The 18,590-nt window shown below is 33.2% G+C and overlaps 1 protein-coding gene across 1 annotated transcript; it reads right to left on the reverse strand.

The window, feature by feature from the left end:
* Positions 1 to 4,844: 4,844 nt before the first annotated feature.
* Positions 4,845 to 7,075, reverse strand: LOC127117931 (F-box/WD-40 repeat-containing protein At5g21040). The gene has a single exon (XM_051048059.1). It carries the CDS (start codon positions 6,745 to 6,747, stop codon positions 5,047 to 5,049), a length of 1,701 nt encoding a protein of 566 aa, XP_050904016.1. The 5' UTR covers positions 6,748 to 7,075; the 3' UTR covers positions 4,845 to 5,046.
* Between the last annotated feature and the right edge of the window lie 11,515 nt (positions 7,076 to 18,590).

Below are 18,590 nucleotides of genomic sequence, written 5' to 3' on the forward strand. Positions count from 1 at the left end.
TCCCTGAAGTACTCCCGTTCTTCCAAGATGCTCTAGTGACCTTAGATGTTGAAACACCGACACGCTACCTCACTTCCAGACCTTATGGCATATATGCAACAAAACGATTTCTATTTTATTGTATGGAATTACTTACAATACTTATTCATATCAGTGGGTCAATCTTGTTCTACTAGCAGATTCATATATTTCTCAAATCTCCGACAAATTCATACAATAGATATCCTCACTTCCCGACTCCTTTAACATTATAGGATTGCTTGAACCATGCACATTTGGAGTCCTCGTGGTCGCTCAACCATGATTCTACCTACCACACACATAGAATTAGGTTGATTAAGCCCAGTACTACATACAATAATATTAAGAATCATGTTAGCTAAACACACATACGAGGCAAGAATAGATTTACTTATAATGTTTCAAGGCTAGTTCGAGAATCGATCTTCTCTGATACCAAATGTAACAACCTGTATAATATATATCTAAAATAATATCATACAAGTGTTAATTTTTGGTTCTGGCACAACATAAGAGCCTAATGGCATCATTATATACACATGCCCAAACTAAAATACATATATGGAACATGTTATACAATAGCGTCTAAAAATAAAAACTAAGATTTGACTACAATCTTTTCATTGCACACAATCCACAGCGAAAGATCACAGCATGCAGAATCCTTTGAAACATCAATAGACAACTTCTCTTGCATATAACCTGTAAACAACACCTGAAAAGCAACAAAAATACTAGGATGAGATAATAATCTCAGTGAGTTCCACTATCTTATGGGTTCACTTGGCTCTACAGGGTTTCTAAACAATTTCCCAACTCAAGTCTTCAAGAAGATAGAGAATTAAGCAACTAGGGAATTATCGCATTATATGGAAACATGTACACTTGAATTCACCAACTAAAAATAATCATTATTCGAAAACCTACCAATTCATCTTTCCCCGGTTAACCCTATGTATAGGATTCTCGACACGAGTCACAGATCCTTGTATCATGCTTTGACTTGTGGATTTCAAATTATTTCACGGGACTCGTACCCAATCTAAGAATCTTCGCTCCCTATGGGACTCAACACCCATTTCGAGCCTTTTTCCTCGTATTAGACTCTAACTCACTTTGAGGTCCACTATGGGACTCTAGCTCATTTGGTTCCACTATGGGACTCTAACCCATTTAGTTGAGCGAAGCAATAGTGCTTATATCCTAATTCTTACCTTTCATAAGCATCGACCTTTGGGATGGGCACGACATTGGGGGTTGTTTTTGAATACATGACTAGTTCATCAAACGTAATGTGATTACACTCCCTAATCACTAGGTGATCTTATTCACCAATTCATATAATCTACCCATGTTCCATAAAAAGCATATTGGTTCGTAACTAAGCTATAGTTCTAGCGACTACTTGTCCACGGCACACCCCAAGGTACATTTGCGTCCAAGCATCGCCACATAACTTAGTTCCATAACCTATATTATTTTTCTAAGTTATTCACCTAGTTATACTCCTAGATTTTCTAACTCACCATCATAAGGTTTTTATTCTTATTATTACACAATCAAAACATCCAACTAATTCATAGCTAAGCGTTAACTTATCAAAATGTCATACATGAAACACATAAGGCATATAATCATTACTATCCTCCATCAAGCATCCTTGGTTAATTCATGGTCTCTCATCACCGTGCAATATCCCATTGGATTATCCTTACAATTCTTCAAGTCTCATATCAAACAGATCCACGGTTCTTGAATTATGGTGGAAACAAGAACCACATACTTTAACCTAACTAAGATTCTAGGATAAACCCTAAACAATCTCATGAGTTTTGATCGATTAATGTCAATCAAAAGCATACACATCATGATACAAGTTATAATACATCCAAGGTGGTTTAGAAATATGGAATAAGTGGTTTTAGGCAAAACAAGACTGAACCAATCAATTGCATTGGATGTCAATCGATTGCATTCAGGTTTTGTTAAGCATTTTTCACAAAATATACATAGCCAATCGATTGGTTTATCATGACAATCAATTTTTATGAGTTAAATTTTGATTCTTCTTCACTGGAACATGAAATAATCGATTGTTTGATAGTTAGGTCCAGAACCAATCGATTGGTTCATCACTTTTCTTCACAAATCTATCTTCTAAACACTCCCTTTTCCAATTTTAATCATATCAAATCATCCCAAATCATACACCATCATAAATCCACACCAAAGCAAGGAAATATGAGGCATCATTTAAGAACAACATTTACACAATCAAGGGAGATAACACGAACAACAACATAGAACAACATCATCAAGAATCAACCAACAATAACAACATAGCAGTAAGAACAACAATAATTTATCATGGAATTACACAAACCCTAACTCCCAATCATGAAATCTTTCCCCAAAGCTAATTTTATCTATGGAACTCACCTTCTATGGAAAGGATTATATGAAGAAGTTGATGAAATTGGTGATGATGATAATGAATTCCATGAACTTTCCTCTTTTTCCTTCTTGAGTTCTTCTTCTTCTCTCTTGCTTTCTCTTCTCTTCTTCTTACTGATATTTCTCTTTCTCTCTTACCTACTTTTATTTTTATTTTATTCCTATCCACACATTCTTCTTATCCATATAAATATATATCATATAATATTAAGTAGTGATAAAAAATATTTCAATTGATATTTTGTCTTCTAGTATCAATTGACTAATTATTAATGTTATCAAAATATTTCCTCTTGTACTTATTAATAAATGTCAGTCTCTTTTAATAATAATTAATCTCTTTTGAGTTCACTAGTTACTCTATTAGTTCCAACTGACAACATTTAAAGCATATAGAAGCTTAATTTGTCTTAACTAACAACAAATATAGTACATATGAACTCGGTTTGTCTCAACTGACAATCAAATGAATATTTTTTGGGAATATGGAATATTACATTAGTAAACCCAGATAATCAGGTCTATGTCGAGTTAACGCATATATTACACATTGCTCGTGGTGGACGAGTTTAAATTTTATTTGTTTGTTTGTTACTTATTATCACAAACATTATTTGAGTTGTTTCAAATATGTTGTGTTGTACTGAATTATTTGTATTTTGTTGACACTTTATCCTAACATTGTATTAAATGCAAATTAGCTTTACAATACTACGAGATGAACATAACTTAACGTGAACATAACATGACATAACATGAAAATAACATTAACATAAATTAATCATTGATAAATGATTCAAGACGTTTCATCATTTTCAGAATATCATCAATAGATCTCGCAAGCTTCACATTCACCTTGATTAAACTCTTTGTTGCATAATGGTGAAATGTATTCCCCATAAGTCTTAAATCTTCATCAGACATCAACTCAAACTTATTGAACCTAATCTTCACTTAATCAATTGAAGGTGAATTGTACTCGATCTTAACCACCCTTCAATTGTTTAGGTAGCACAAGAGATTATCTAATTTGGATTATAGAACATCAAAAAGAGTGTACTTTGTGATCCTAAGTTCAATAGGAGGATTCACGTCGTTGAAGTAAAGAAATGCGAGATGCCAAAATTGAGACACTGCGATGTGTTTATGTTAACAACATGAGACATATTTTTATAAATTTTAAATCATTATGACCATACAAAAGTGTTAGTAAAGTCACAACTCTACGAAAGTGTCAATACAATCACAACCATATAAAAATAACACTATCAAATTTTTAAGAGTGAGATAACTATTCGGTATACTGAATTTTCTAAAACTTTTGGTATACTATTACTATACACCAAATATTTCAAATAATTCGGAAAGCACATACTCATTTTAAATATCACTATCGATTTTTAGTGTTTGAAAGAAAACTTTGTAAGTAAGGATATGGAGGTTAATTTCCATAACCAATTTATAACCATAAATAATTCATACATTATAATCGGTTATTAAAATCGATTGTCATAATCGGATTCCATTTTTATAAAATGATTATAAATCAGTTATTAATTGGTTATATGCGTAATCAAATTTATAATTAATTTTGATTAAAATTTTAAAAAAATAATTTATTTGCAAAAAATAATTTGTTTAAAATTTTAAGAAAATTTATTTATTAATTTTTTTTTTGAAATTATTCTTTTTTTAAAAAAATCTTTTTTATATGTTTAAAATTTTTTTATTTACTGAAAAATATATTTTTTTTATTTATCCCCGATTTATTTATTTTCATAATTAAAAAAATAAATATATATTTTTTTTAATTTTTAATTTTATTTCTGAAAATAGACTAATTTGATTTTTATTTTGAATATAATGTCGAAAATATGAATTTGATTAAAACTATATTAATAACATATTCAAAATATGAATTTTGTTAAAATTATAATTAATCGATTTTTAATAATCGAAATTGAGCACCCCTAAAAATGAGAGGAGTATTTTTTGACATAATAAAAATACGTGGCATGTCAAATACAACCTTGGGATGCCAGGTAGGTTTTTCTTTTTCTATTTGCCACTTGCAATCAGCTTTCTCTAAAGTCTCGTTTGTTATAATTAGGTCAATGTTTTCCATTTCTTAATGTGCACAATATTTAAACTTCTTTGTATTTAGCTTTGACAAAGCTTTAAAGATGCTGGACAAACATTAATCTTACTTCCGAAATGATGTTTCCTCCTTTTTTTTATCGATTAAAGTTGCTAACAAAAATCATTAAAAATCTTACAAAAATATTTACATATTATCTATTAACCAAGTCATCACATCAACAATAAATCAAACTATAAATACCAACTACATACTACCTTATGTAAAAGAATTCTCTCAAAGAAACACTATCATTTGAAAATTATTTGAGTGAGATGCTCATCATTAAATCATAATAGTAAACGAGAAAAAACTTCACTTGGTCAGTTTACCTGCTTAAAGCCAAAATACAGTATTTATCAATTTTGCAAAAAAAAACATAAGAGGATAGGTAACTGGTGCTTAGAGGAAACGGTTGATTTCAGCAATCATTACTACGCCTTCGTCTTTCCACCTCTCGGCCAAATGCAAGGCACCGAATTTTTCTTGGCCGCAACAGAACATTGATCACTCCTACCACCTTTACTGCTGAGCTCTGTTTGGAGCTTACGCCGTCTCATTCTGTTCTCTAATCGCACTCCTCTCGATGCACGGACTCTGCGTTCAATTTCCAGAGCTTCTGTGAAATTCCAAACCCTGACAACACCTTCTTCACCTCCACAGACAATTCGATCAGCTCCTATATCTACAGAGTAAAGATTGTTCTTATATCCATGCAACATCCTCTGTGGAGGCTCTACATTAACTTTGCCCGAATTATTTGCCTTTGAAGCTCTCTTCCATAGAACACGCTTGCTCGTTCGTAGTAGCTTCCTCACGTCAATTAAAGCCAGTTTGCCATCACTCGATGCAGAAACAAGCCAAGGAAACTCAAAGGCAAGGGAATGCACAGGACCAGAGTGAGGATCCCATGTAGCAACATGCAGTGCTTCAGTCATGAAGCTATCACGAACAATCTCGTACATACGTATTGAACCATCTTCACCTCCGGTAAAAACAAAATCACCTGAATGGCTTCTCGCCAAAGCATAAGTATTACCAACATGAGCATTTGGAACAATGCTCACCAAAGTACCACTATTAGTATCCCAAACGTACAAATCTGAGCCCGACGTGCTGACAACTGTAGTATCATGAGGGACAAGTCCCCAGACCCAGTCGCTATGCCTCAACACCACAATGCATTTCATCGAGAGACGGTCCCACACGCGAACAGTCGTGTCCCAAGAACCACTATAAATCCTTGTCAAATCTAAAGCAAGTGAAGTAACCGGACCATCATGACCCCATAGTCGAACCTCGGTATTCTTATTTCGCGAGCCTTTAAGATCAAACAGATGGGGCAGTTCTTCAACAGCCTTCCAACAATGAATGAACCCACCGGTACCACCAGCAACTAGTAATCTTGTATCTGCTGCAACTGCACGAATGGTGCAGCCAAGAGGTCTACACGACGCAATCGACAACCCATCTTCCATGTTCCACATCCTCACAACAGTGTCATACCCAGATGTAAATATGAGCTTTGCAGAAGCCAACAAGAAAACAGTCCTAACTGCCTCAGTATGGCCATACAACACATCCATACTATACCTTCCCATAAAAGTCTTACTCCTAAACTCCCTTTCCACAAAAATCTCCTTCCATGACTTTTCATCTGTAACACTGTCCCCAACCCCAGATTCCGATGCGGCCACATGAGCTTCCGGAAGCCCCCACCTTTCATAATAGAATCCCTTCCAAGCATGATGCTCAGAAGCAAGACTACGTAGAATCAACGAAACACATGAAACAATTCCAAGATCTTTGGGATCAAGGCAATTGAGAATCTCGGATATCAATGCAGGAGGAAGGTCGGTGATGGACCGACGAACCGCATCAACCACATCACCAGAACCTGATGATTGATCCAAAGCAGTTGCAGAGGCTTTGATTCCTTTCTTCAACTTTAACTTCAATTTTCCCTTTAAATTCTCACCTTTTCCAGATTCAGATTTGGTATTTGTAACAAAACCAGGGTTTGAAATTTCCTTGGAATTGGATTTTGTATTTGGATCAACTATATCTATACCTATAGCTGAATTTTTTATCAATTTTTGAGAAACTTCAGTAGTCTGTAGGCAATCAAATTCCATAAAAATAAAAGGATCCTAAGCTATGAAAGAAAAGGGTTGAAAATTGTTCAAACCCTAGAAAAATGAATTGGGAAATAATTGAACCCTAATTTTTGAGACATAAGAATAATTAAAAAAAAAGTAAAACGAAATTAGAGGGTAAAACTGGAGTATGGAAATACCTGGGAATTGAAATGAGAGGTGAAGAGAATGGAATCGAATGGGAAAGGAGGGTGAAAGGGTTTGTGTGGTTAGATAGGTCAAAGAATTGATGAGAGATCCAAAACTGGTTGGCTAACGAATGTGCGTATATCCTTCTGGCTGGACTTCCAAGGCAATTCAACTCAACACCATTTTTTTAATTTTAATTTAAATTTTCAAAAGACAAAAAATAAGAAGAAGAATTTTTTACTCATAAAAAATTCACTTTTCTGATTAATTCTCAAACTATTCAACTTTAAAAAAAACTATAATACGTAGGTGTGACGTATAACCTTAATTTTAAAGAGAAGACGTCAATTGAATTGGCTACATCATATAGTGTTGTTAATCCAATTGGTGTTTATGTGTAGAAAATGAGAGGAGACGCTAATTGGTCTGATTCCTCCTCCGTGTATTGTGTAATTTTTTTTTGTATAAATAGAGGTGTTGTGTAATTCATTTTTCCATGTCTATTTTCATTATATTGCAAACATGATTCGTCTTCATCGCCGCTATGGAAAAATGATTTATTCGAGAAACAAGTCTCCGATGGAGATGCTTTTCTAGAATATTTGTCGGTTCGAGCAACTACATAGGGAGTTGGTTCGTTAATTAGATGGAAACATACCTGAAGGCGAAAAAGTTAGAAGTATTAAGAGACTCGATGCCATACGTGGATGAGTGCGAGTAAAAAATGATGAGGATGCAAAGGAAGTGATGTTTAATTGTTTTTTAATATTGCACATTTTATAATCTAATATATTTTTACATTTCAGTTCATTTGACATCCATATCTTAACTTGGATCATGATCATGAAATCAACGAACAAGATGCAGCCGAGGATATGTACATATATGACTCATGCCAGGTAACTTACACAAGAAGGTTCAACATCTAACCCTGACAACACTGCCAGACTGCCAGACTGGTTAATCATAACTCCTTACCCATCAAAATTTCCGGTCCACAAACAGACAAACCTACGACCTTAACATGTCAAACACCCAACCATAATATCAAGAGCATGCCTTGTACCACTACCAACAAGAAGATCATCATCAAGACACCCAACATCGTTATGCATAAAACACATCACCCCACCATAGCCGTCTTAGTCAAAACACTCGGCGATCATTTAACATCAACTGTCTCTCCTCCTACTATAGCCAAGAACCCCAAACATCACAAAACTAAAACATGCAACAACCATATGGCTACAAAACACCACAACAATTATTTCAACCTTTCCTCGACGCATCATTCACACTAATGTCGCCCTTCAACTGTTCTGGTCTCCCTCCAATAACTCAAATACAACTCAACTACTCTGCCATGGGTCACGAACTCAACTATGGCGGTAGCGCTTTATTGCATACACGGGACTACGGGGATTTGTCTGAATATCTTAGGTAATCTCCTACAGGTGGTGATGATGCTCCTGGGCCTTCAAATCCTCAAACACCTGGGGTGAATCATCAACCTGGACTAAGGTCAACCTGGACTAAGGTCATGCGTTCGGGTAGCCAGAGAATGTGATACCGGAGGTCGGTTAGGTTATCCCGATTAACGACATTAGTCTTTTTGGTATTCGTATCTAAATGCATATTAATATTAATAATAATTAGTCAGATTTCGACTTTTATCTAAAATGTACATTATTTTTTTAAAAAAAATACATAACACACAAATGTGTCAAACCAATTGGCACCTCCTCTTAAACCTAACACACACGCGCCAATTGGATTGGCAACACTAAGTGCATAATCCAATCCAATTGGCGCCACCTATTTAACTTAGAGAACAAACGTCAATTCATCTTGCACCAACTCTTCAAAGTGAGGTAGTTTGAAATTAATTATTTTAGGATTTTTTTTTGAAAAAAACTAGATTATTTGAGTAAATTTTTTTAATTATAATAATAATAATAATATATAAAGACATGATTTTGGTGTAGTTTTTTTTCTTTTAAATATATATTTTTCAGTTTTATTTTAAATCTTAATTTTTCTTTCCACAAACGACGGGCAGTTATACGATGATTTATTATTTTTCATATTATTATATTTAATCATTTTATAAATAATTTAAAATTAAATTAAAATTAAATTAAAATATAATATAATATATATTTTATGTGCGTCAGTATTAAAGAAAACAGACAGACAGACACGTGAGTGCCCATTTGGACGCTAGTAATAATAATAATAATCTATAACAATATATAAAGGGAATACTTTGTTTTGTTATAGTCTATTTTTTTATCATTTTTACCTTTTAATTTATTTAATAACTTTCTTTGAAACCACTATTATTAACTTCCATATATCATTCACATACTGTATTTAAAAAAAATTAAATAAAAATATCGCATATATTTTTATTAATGCATATTAAAAAAATGGAAAGACGAATACGTGAGTGCTCATAATAATAATAATACAATCTTAAAGGTGTAATGGATAAGTTAAATTTGAATTTTGAAAAGAAAAAAAACTTGAATCAATAAAAAAAAATTAATTAGTCTATTTTTATCAACTATTTACCTGTAAGACAATTATATGTAAAAATATTCAAAATTGACTCGATCCAATAAAAATTGATTAACTGAACTAAATCAAATTGAAAACCGAAAAAACTCATATATGTTTGGGTCATTTTCTAATAGAATCGTACGGTGCAGTTCAGTTTACGATTTGTGTTTTATAAATCAAATTTTTTATGTTACAAAATTTTGTCCATTATTTTTTTAAAATTCTTTAGAAAAATCAACCAGTACTATATATTAATGTATATTTTGTTGTATTATTTGTATGATATTTATTTTAATTTACATATCAAAAATATATATATTATTTATTTATAAATACTGTTATTTTTATTTGAAATAAAATTTATATATTTTTATTTTTGTTTTATTTTCAATTTGGTGACGTTGATAAGGATAAAATTAAAAGAAAAATTTAATTTACATTATTTTCGTATCCCTTTATATATAAATATTGATAATAAAAAAGAAATTATAGTGTTACATACTAACATAGTCACATGCATGCACTTATTTATAACTACATAATATAGTATTTCAAATTTACTTAAGAATGTAATTTCATGTAGATTGTCTTTTAAACATAAGATAAAATTGTAAGACACTATTCATATTTATGTATCAAATTATAAACTTGTTTTAATAATTATAAACTTATTTTATGGTAACGTATGAATGACTAAAGACAAAATAATATTGTTTTCTACATGTGTATGTATAGTTCAATAAAAATCTTGAAAAAACCGAACCAACCCAAATCAAATTGATTTAGTTTTGTTTGGTTTGATTTTATTTCTAAAGTAAAACGAACCAAACCGAACCACATTTTCTCTCTCTTACGATTCAGATGACTTTTAGCGTTAAAACTATCCTAACTATATGCATATGTTTTTTCCCCAAAATTTCATCTATTATTTCTAAAATTTACATTTACAAATTTACATAATAATACTTAACAAATGAATACAAAATAACACTCACAATACATCTCATTAATCCACAAGTCAACATCACTAAAGTACAACTCTTTTGCTTTGAGGATTGACAAAATAATTTTTTAACAAATGTCCCTTGGACACATAGAAAAATATGAAATTCATTGAATTAAAAATGAAGAGGAATACAAATGTTATTCAACTTAAATCTAATAACTAATTTCTCTCTCTCTCTCTCTCTCTCTCTCTCTCTCTCTCTCTATATATATATATATATATATATATATATATATATATATATATATATATATATATATATATATATATATATATATATATATATATATATATATATATATATATATTGTAACTGCTATAAAACTAATTGCCTGAATAATAGCTAATCCTGTTGCAATCACGTGTAAACTAACAAATAAAGAATAACTTAACCATATATTAATTGTGTTTAACAGCCCCTACAAACTGGAATGTATATTATGCAGTCCAAGTTTGTTAACAAGTGTGGAAAAGGGACCAAATGAAGGGCTTTCGTGAAAATATCAACTACTTGTTGTGTGGAATGAATAAGTATAAGGTGGATGGTTTTGTCTTGAACCTTGTCACACACAATGTGAAAATCCATTTCTATGTGTTATGTGCGCTTGTGAAACACCAGATTGTTGGCTATGTGAATGGCATAATGATTATCACAATTTAGGAGTGAGAAATGCCAAAGTCATGGAAAATAAAAAGTAGTCATTGGGCCTCATAAGTAGCATTGGTCAAGGCGTGGTATTCCGCTTCTGATGATGAACGAAAAATAACCATTTGTTTCTTGCTTTTCTAGCTGATGAAAGAGCTGCCTAGATATAAACAGAAGTTGATAGTAAAATTTTGAGTGTCGCTGCAAGATTCTCAGTCCGAGTCAGTGGAACCATATAGAATGGTGGATGAATCAGATTTCAAGAGAAGTTCCTATTCTGGAGCAGATTTGATGTGCTAAAGAATTCATAACATTGCCTGGAAGTTAGCTTTAATTGGCTTAGATAAAAATTGACTGAGCTTGCAAATAGAAAAACTGATATCAAGCCTAGTATGAGTTAATATAACAACTTACCAATGAGACATCTAAGATAAGTGAGATTAGTTAGAGATGGATATGTTTCATAGGTGATTTTATGATGAGGATCCATATGCGTGTTATCCGGTTTTGCACCTAGGAGACATGTTATTTGGAGAAGATCAAGGTTATACTTTCATTGGAAAACGAAGATTCCTTTTGTTGATCGAGCAATTTTTAAACCTAGAAAACACTTGATGTTGCCTAAACCTTTGATATTGAATTTGGTACTAGGCCAAGTTTGATGTGATTAATTTCATCCATATTATCACCTACAATCAGAAGATCATCAACATAAACCAATATTATAGTAATATTATTGTTATGATGATGAGTGAAAAGGGAATAATTAGCGTTAAATTGATTGTAGCCTAATTGAATTAAGGTGCTGGTGAGTTTAGTGTTCCATTGATGTCTAGTTTGTTTTAAGCCATAAATGGATTTATTTAATTTACAGATGGGGTTTTTGTTGCTGATTTTCAGGCTAGGAGGAAGTTTCATGTAAACTTCTTCCTCTAAGTCATTGTGAAAGAAAGCGATATTAACGCCTAACTAATGAATAAACCAATTATGAGAAGCAACCAAGAATAAAATAACCCTACTAGTTTTCATTTTAACAACGAGACTAAAAATTTCTAAATAATCGAGGCCTTCAGTTTGTGTGAAACCTTTTGCCACGAGACGTGCTTTATAACTCTCAATTGTCCCATTTGCGTGAAATTTGATTTTAAAAATCCATTTATAGCCAATATATCTTTTGTAAGGGGGTAAAGGTATGAGATCCCATGTATTTTTTCTAATAAGAGAGTGTAACTCTATGTCAATGGCTTTAAGCCAATTTGGGCCTATTATGGCTTTAGTGTAGCAAGAAGGTTCAACAATAGTATATAATTTAAGATCGAAACATCTATGACTAGAAGATAAATTATAATATGACAAAAAGTTATGTAGAGGGTATAGAGAAATACTTGTTTGATGATCATAAAAACATCCCTAAAAACACAAGTATTTTTATCATGGCTCACTTGAACTAGGGGGGGGGGGGGGTTGAACTGGGTTTTACAAAAAGAAAAGTTTTTTACCAACTCAAGAACATCCCTAAAAAGTTAATAGCAAAGAGATAAAAACACAAGTATTTTTATCATGGTTCACTTGAAACTCAAAGCTACTTCAGTCCACTCGCCAAGGTGATTTTTCCTTATACACAAGGACTTAATCCACTATAATCAACTGATTATAATAATCACAAAAAAGGCTAACCTTCTTTGTCTTCTCAAGGATCCGACTATATCCTAGTCTCCTTAAGGACTCACAAAGAATAACTTTCTTTATCTTTTCAAGAATCTGAATATACCCTAGTCTCCTTAAGGAGTCAAACAAACAGTTTGAATAATATTTCGTGTATTACAAGATGCTTCTACACAATCAGATTTACACAAATGATAAACAATTACTCAAAGAAAAACTGTGTATAATGAATGATAGATTTTCACAAAGAAATAAACTTTTTCAAGTTTAGCAGTGCTTCAGCATTCTTGTGTATTCTCTTGTTTTTCTTCAAGTATCCAAGTCCCACTTATATAGCATAAGAAGAAGACCACTGGGAAAATGGGAAAACCAAATAGAGCGGTTGTCCACTGTTGGATGGTGAAATGAGTGATATTGCATATTGTCTTTTGCCCATAAATTCAGTGATATGTGTGATGTATAGTACTGTCTTTTCCCACGAATTTAGGTAATGGAAAGGATATTTGATTTGTACTATGTACTATTTGATCACATTCCCATTTGATCTTATCTTCAAGTTCATTGGCTTTTGATGAAAGTTGATGAAGCATGAAATGAAGAAACATAAAGCTAGATTTAGAAACTTTAGAATCTTCGTTCAGAACCTTGACGACGTCAGTAGTCTGACTTGAGATCTTTAGTATCTTCAGAGTCTTCAAAATCTATAGTCAGAACCTTGATAACCTCAACATCTGGCTTGAGATCTTCAGAATCTTCATCTAAATAACACAACTTCAGAAGCTTAGTGATCAGAGTCACGTCCATAAGCACGAATTGAGTGAACATTGCAACAACAACATAGCGTTTCCTCAAAAGCTTCTCAGGAGTGAATCAACACAGAAGTAGAAAGATTATTGCAGCAACAACATTGAACATCTTTCAGAACTTCTTATGACTGGTGCATAAGCGGAAGTGGAACTTATCATTCAGAAACTGATGACGTTGCACGTCATATACTCAGAATCAAAACTGGATGTTAAAGCTACATAATAACAAACAATTAGGGTACCAAAATTATTCTCACCCAAATACAACATTGTTATCATCGAAATTCAAGGTATAGATGTAGAACCAAATCTTGTTCTAACAATAGGAGTACCTATTAGTAGAGAACGGTGGTAATCTTATAGATAGTTTGAAGGTTTAGTGAGTCTGCTGGATTTTTTTATAGGGACAATGTTGTTGGATTAGGTGGGGAGGTCAAATGAGGATGTATGAAGGGTGTGAGTGATAGGATAAGGATGGTTATGAGTAATGTCACTTACTGTATGAGTATGGTTATTATTGGTAGGACTATGAGTTTGATCAATATAAGGGGGGGGGGGGAGGGGGGGTGAAAGATAATTTATGTTGTCTTCTTGAGCATATAGGGGAGAAGTAGGTTTAGGCAGATTTGTTGGTGTGTTTGTAGAACTTAGGTGGGGAAATATATTTTTTTAAAAACTGTGTCTCTAGAAATAAAATTTTGTTTGTTATATAAATCAAAAAGGATTTCACCCTTGGTGCCATGTTTATGGCCTAAGAATATACATTTTCTACTACAAGGATCAAAATTGGTTATATTGTTCTTAGAACTAGCAGCATACACCAAACAACCAAAAACTCTTAACTCATTGTAATTGGGATTTTGTTTATAAAATATGGAGAAAGGGGATTGGAGGGAAGTCTATTAATAATAAACACAGTGATGGAAAGAGCATGAGCCCAATTTTTTTTGGAAGATTAGCTTGAAAAAGAAGATCTAGAAACACAAAGGAGATGTTGATGTTTACGTTCAACGAACCTAATTTGTTGGGGGGGAGGTATCAACATAATAAGTATGATGAATGATGCTCTGATGCAAGTAAAAATCTTTCAGTAAAAACTCAGGGCCATTAATAGTTCTTATTGTCTTGATGGTGGTTTGAAATTGATTTTAAATTAAAGTCACAAAAGCTTTAACAAGATTAATGGTTTCAGACTTATATTTCATGAGATATATCCAATAAAACCTATTATGGTCATTTAAAACAGTTAAAAAATAATGATGTCCAAACGTTGAAGGGGCGGAGTAAGGTCCCCAGATATCCATGTGAACAATATCAAAACAATTGTGAGAATAAGAAAAACTATGGGGAAAGGGGAGCCATTTTTGCTTGGTATAGAAACATGAATCACAAGGAATGTTATTTTTTTACTAAAACCAATTAAAGGAAAGCATTTATTTATATGGGAGGAGTGTCATGGGAAGTATGGACCAGAATATTGTGCCACAAATTATAGTTATTGATAAACTTATATCTATAGGGGACAAGGTTGTATTGGGGAACACGAAGGAAATAAATGCTTTAGGGAAGGTCAATTGCACCAATCTTCTTCAGGGTTCGGTGCCCATGTGTGGTGCAATGATTAGAAGTAAACTTAACGATGCAATTTAAAGCAGGAGTTAACCTAGGAATAGAAATTATGTTTGTGAAAAATTCAGGAATATAAAGAATATCAATAAGGTATAAATCATTTATGAAAGAAATTAATCCGCATTTGTTAGTGGTAATGGTGTGGCCATTAGGGAGATTAATGGATATGGTGTTTATAGTAAAAAGAGTTTGAAATAAGGATCAACAGTGGCACACGTGATCAGTGGCATTGGTGTCTAAGATCCAAGTGCTTTGGTTAGCAGAAGATAGAGGGGAAGGAAGTGTACCTGATTGTTGTTCATAACAGAGTGAAATTGTTGAACTTGAGCAGTATTAGTGGGAGATGATTGTTCTATCAGAGTAAGAAGGGCTTTATGTTGATCAACAATAAAAGTAATGTGACCATGATTACGAGCTCATTCATCAAGTTCAACTTCTATTTTATTAGTGGGACCATCAGAGAATGAATAATCGTTGTTGATTCTAGATTTCTTAAGGTAAGGGGGTAATTTGTGTTTTTTGAAACATAGTTCAATTGTGTTCCCAATATTATTGCAATAAGTGCACATCTTGAGTCCTCGACCATGACCATAGTGAGGAGCTTTATAATTATGACAAGCATTGAAAAAATGGTGATAGGGTTTGGAAATATTGGCTAAGAGTTTATCATCTTTTATAGGTGGAAGGAGTTGGCGTTCTTGTTGTATCATCATTGAAAAGGATTTATTTATTGGGCGTAAAGGATTGGGGAGCATAATCTGAGAACGCACCAGAGCATAGTGCTTTTTCAAGCCTTTCAAGAAATGTATCACATAATCAGTTTTGAGATACAATTTGATGGCTGGGAGAAGAGTGCATGCACATTTGATAGCGCAAGAACAAGTAGGGAGAGGTCTGGAGTTTTCCAATTCCTGTCATAATTTCTTTAAATTGATGAAAAATTGAGTGATAGTGAGATCGCCTTGGGTGAGATTGAAGAGTTCTTCCTGGGTATTTGAAATCTGGAAAATGTCGCCTTGATGATAACGATCACGTAACTCATCCTAGATTTTATATGCAGTTTCCATCTAAATGACGCTTTGAGAAATCTCCATTTTGATGGAGTTTGTTACCCAATCCATAACCATGGTGTTACACATGTCCCATGTAAAAGTGAGTCGGTCATATTCATCAGGTCTTTGTAGGTTTCCGTCAAGAATTCCAAGTTTTTTCTTGGATCAGAGGACAACAATAATCGAACGACTCCAAGAAAGATAATTGACATTGTCGACAGGAGGATAAACGATAGTGATACCTAGATTATCACTTGGATGCATGAAATACGAGACCATCATATCAATTTGGTAACTTTTTGTGGTTTGTTATTGATGTTGATTGGCGGTGTTTTTAGGTGGTGGTGTTGAGGGTTGTTTGTCGAAATCTTCACTGAGGTTTCCATTGAAGAAGCAAAGATGAATATTGCAAGAACAAAAAATCAAGAACGAAGAATAGAGAAAGTTGAGAGAGATGAGAAATCTAGGGTTACTGAGTTATATGGGTACACATGTGTGGATGAGCATTGTTTGAAATATTAAGATTATATGATGGAAAGCACAACATTGGAGGTGGCAATAAAGATGATTCTTTATAAAGGGAGAAAGTAATAAAAATTGACAAAAGATAAGAGATAAGGATCAGATGGTATGTGGAAAATGTGAAAGAATAGTATCTCACTGATACCATGTTAGCAGATGTCCCCTGGACACATAGAATAAACACACTAGGATGGTGTTGCCATTTTGGAGCATAATGGATATGGTGTTTATAGTAAAAAGAGATTGAAATAAATAATGATATTGGCATATGTGGTCAGTGGCACCAGTGTCTAAGATCCAAGTGCTTTGGTTACCAGAAGATATAGGGGAGGGAAGAGTACTTCATGTGTTGTTCATAATAGAGCGAAATTGTTGAACTTAAGCAGTGTTGGTGGGAGATGATTGTTGTAGCAGAGCAAGGAGGGCTTTGTGATAATCAATAGTAAAAGTAGCTTGGCCATGATTGAGAGCTAGTTCTTCAAGTTCAGCTTCTGTTGAACTAGAGGGATTGTCAAAGAATGAAGAAGTGTCGTTGATGCTAGATTTCTTGAGGTAAGGAGGTAGTATGTGTTTCTTGAAACATACTTAAATTGTGTGCCCAATCTTATTGCAGTAAGTGAAATTCTTGAGTTCTCGACCAGAACCAGAGTGAGGAACTTTCTGATTGTGATAAGTATTGGAAAAACTGTGATAAGGTTTGAATATACTGGCTAAGATTTTATCATCTTCTATAGGTGGAAGGAATTGACATTCTTGTTGTATCAACGTTGAAAAGACTTTATTATTAGGGGTAGAGGATTTATGAGCATGATATGAGAACACACCAGAGCATAATGCTTGTTCGAGCCTTTCAAGAAACGTATCACATAATCAATTTTGCAATACGGTTTGATAGTTGGGTGAAGAGTGCACGCACATTTGATAGCGCAAGAACAAGTAGGGTCAGGTCTGAATTTTTCCAATTCCTACCATAATTTCTTCAAATTGGTGAAAAATTGAGTGATAGTGAGATCACCCTGCTAGAGATTAAAAAGTTCTTCTTAGACATCTAAAATTCGGAAAACGTCGCCTTGATGTGTGTGGTTTCCATCCAAATGACGCTTTGAGCAAACTCTGTTTCAATGGAGTTTGTTACTTAGGCCATAACCATGGTGTTACACATGTCCCATGTAAGAGTGGGTCGGTCAAATTCATCAGGGCTTTTTAGGATTTCCTCAAGAAATCCAAGTTTGTTCTTGGATCATAGGGCAACAATGATTGAACGACTCTAACAAAGATGATTGACATTGTTGAGAGGAGGATAAATAATATCAATACCTGGATTATCACTTGGATGCATGAAATATGGGTCCATCATATCAATCCGGTAGTTTTTATGGTTTGTTGTTGATGTTGATTGGCAGTGTTTTAGATGGTGGTGATAAGGGTTGTTTGTCTAAATCTTCACTGGAGATTCCATTAAAGAAGAGATGGTGAATATTGCAAGAAAAAAATCAAGAACGAAGAACAGAGAAAGTTGAGAGAGATGAAGAAGAGAAAGAAACTAAAAAGGTGAAATGGGGTTAAAAAAATATTTTTGTTATCTGTAAAAATTGAGAGATAGAGAAAATATAGGGTAATCGAGTTATATGGGTACAAATGTATGGATGATCTTGATAGCGGGAAATAAAGATGATCTTTGTGAAAGAATAATATCTCACTGATACCATGTTAAAATATGTCCCTTGGACACATAGAAAAATCTAAAATTCATTGAATAAAAAAATTAAGAAACACACTAGTATGTCAAAGTGGATTTTGTGTTA

This window comes from Lathyrus oleraceus, chromosome 2 (assembly GCF_024323335.1).
Source record: "Lathyrus oleraceus cultivar Zhongwan6 chromosome 2, CAAS_Psat_ZW6_1.0, whole genome shotgun sequence".
In the NCBI taxonomy this organism is placed as follows: Eukaryota; Viridiplantae; Streptophyta; class Magnoliopsida; order Fabales; family Fabaceae; genus Lathyrus; species Lathyrus oleraceus.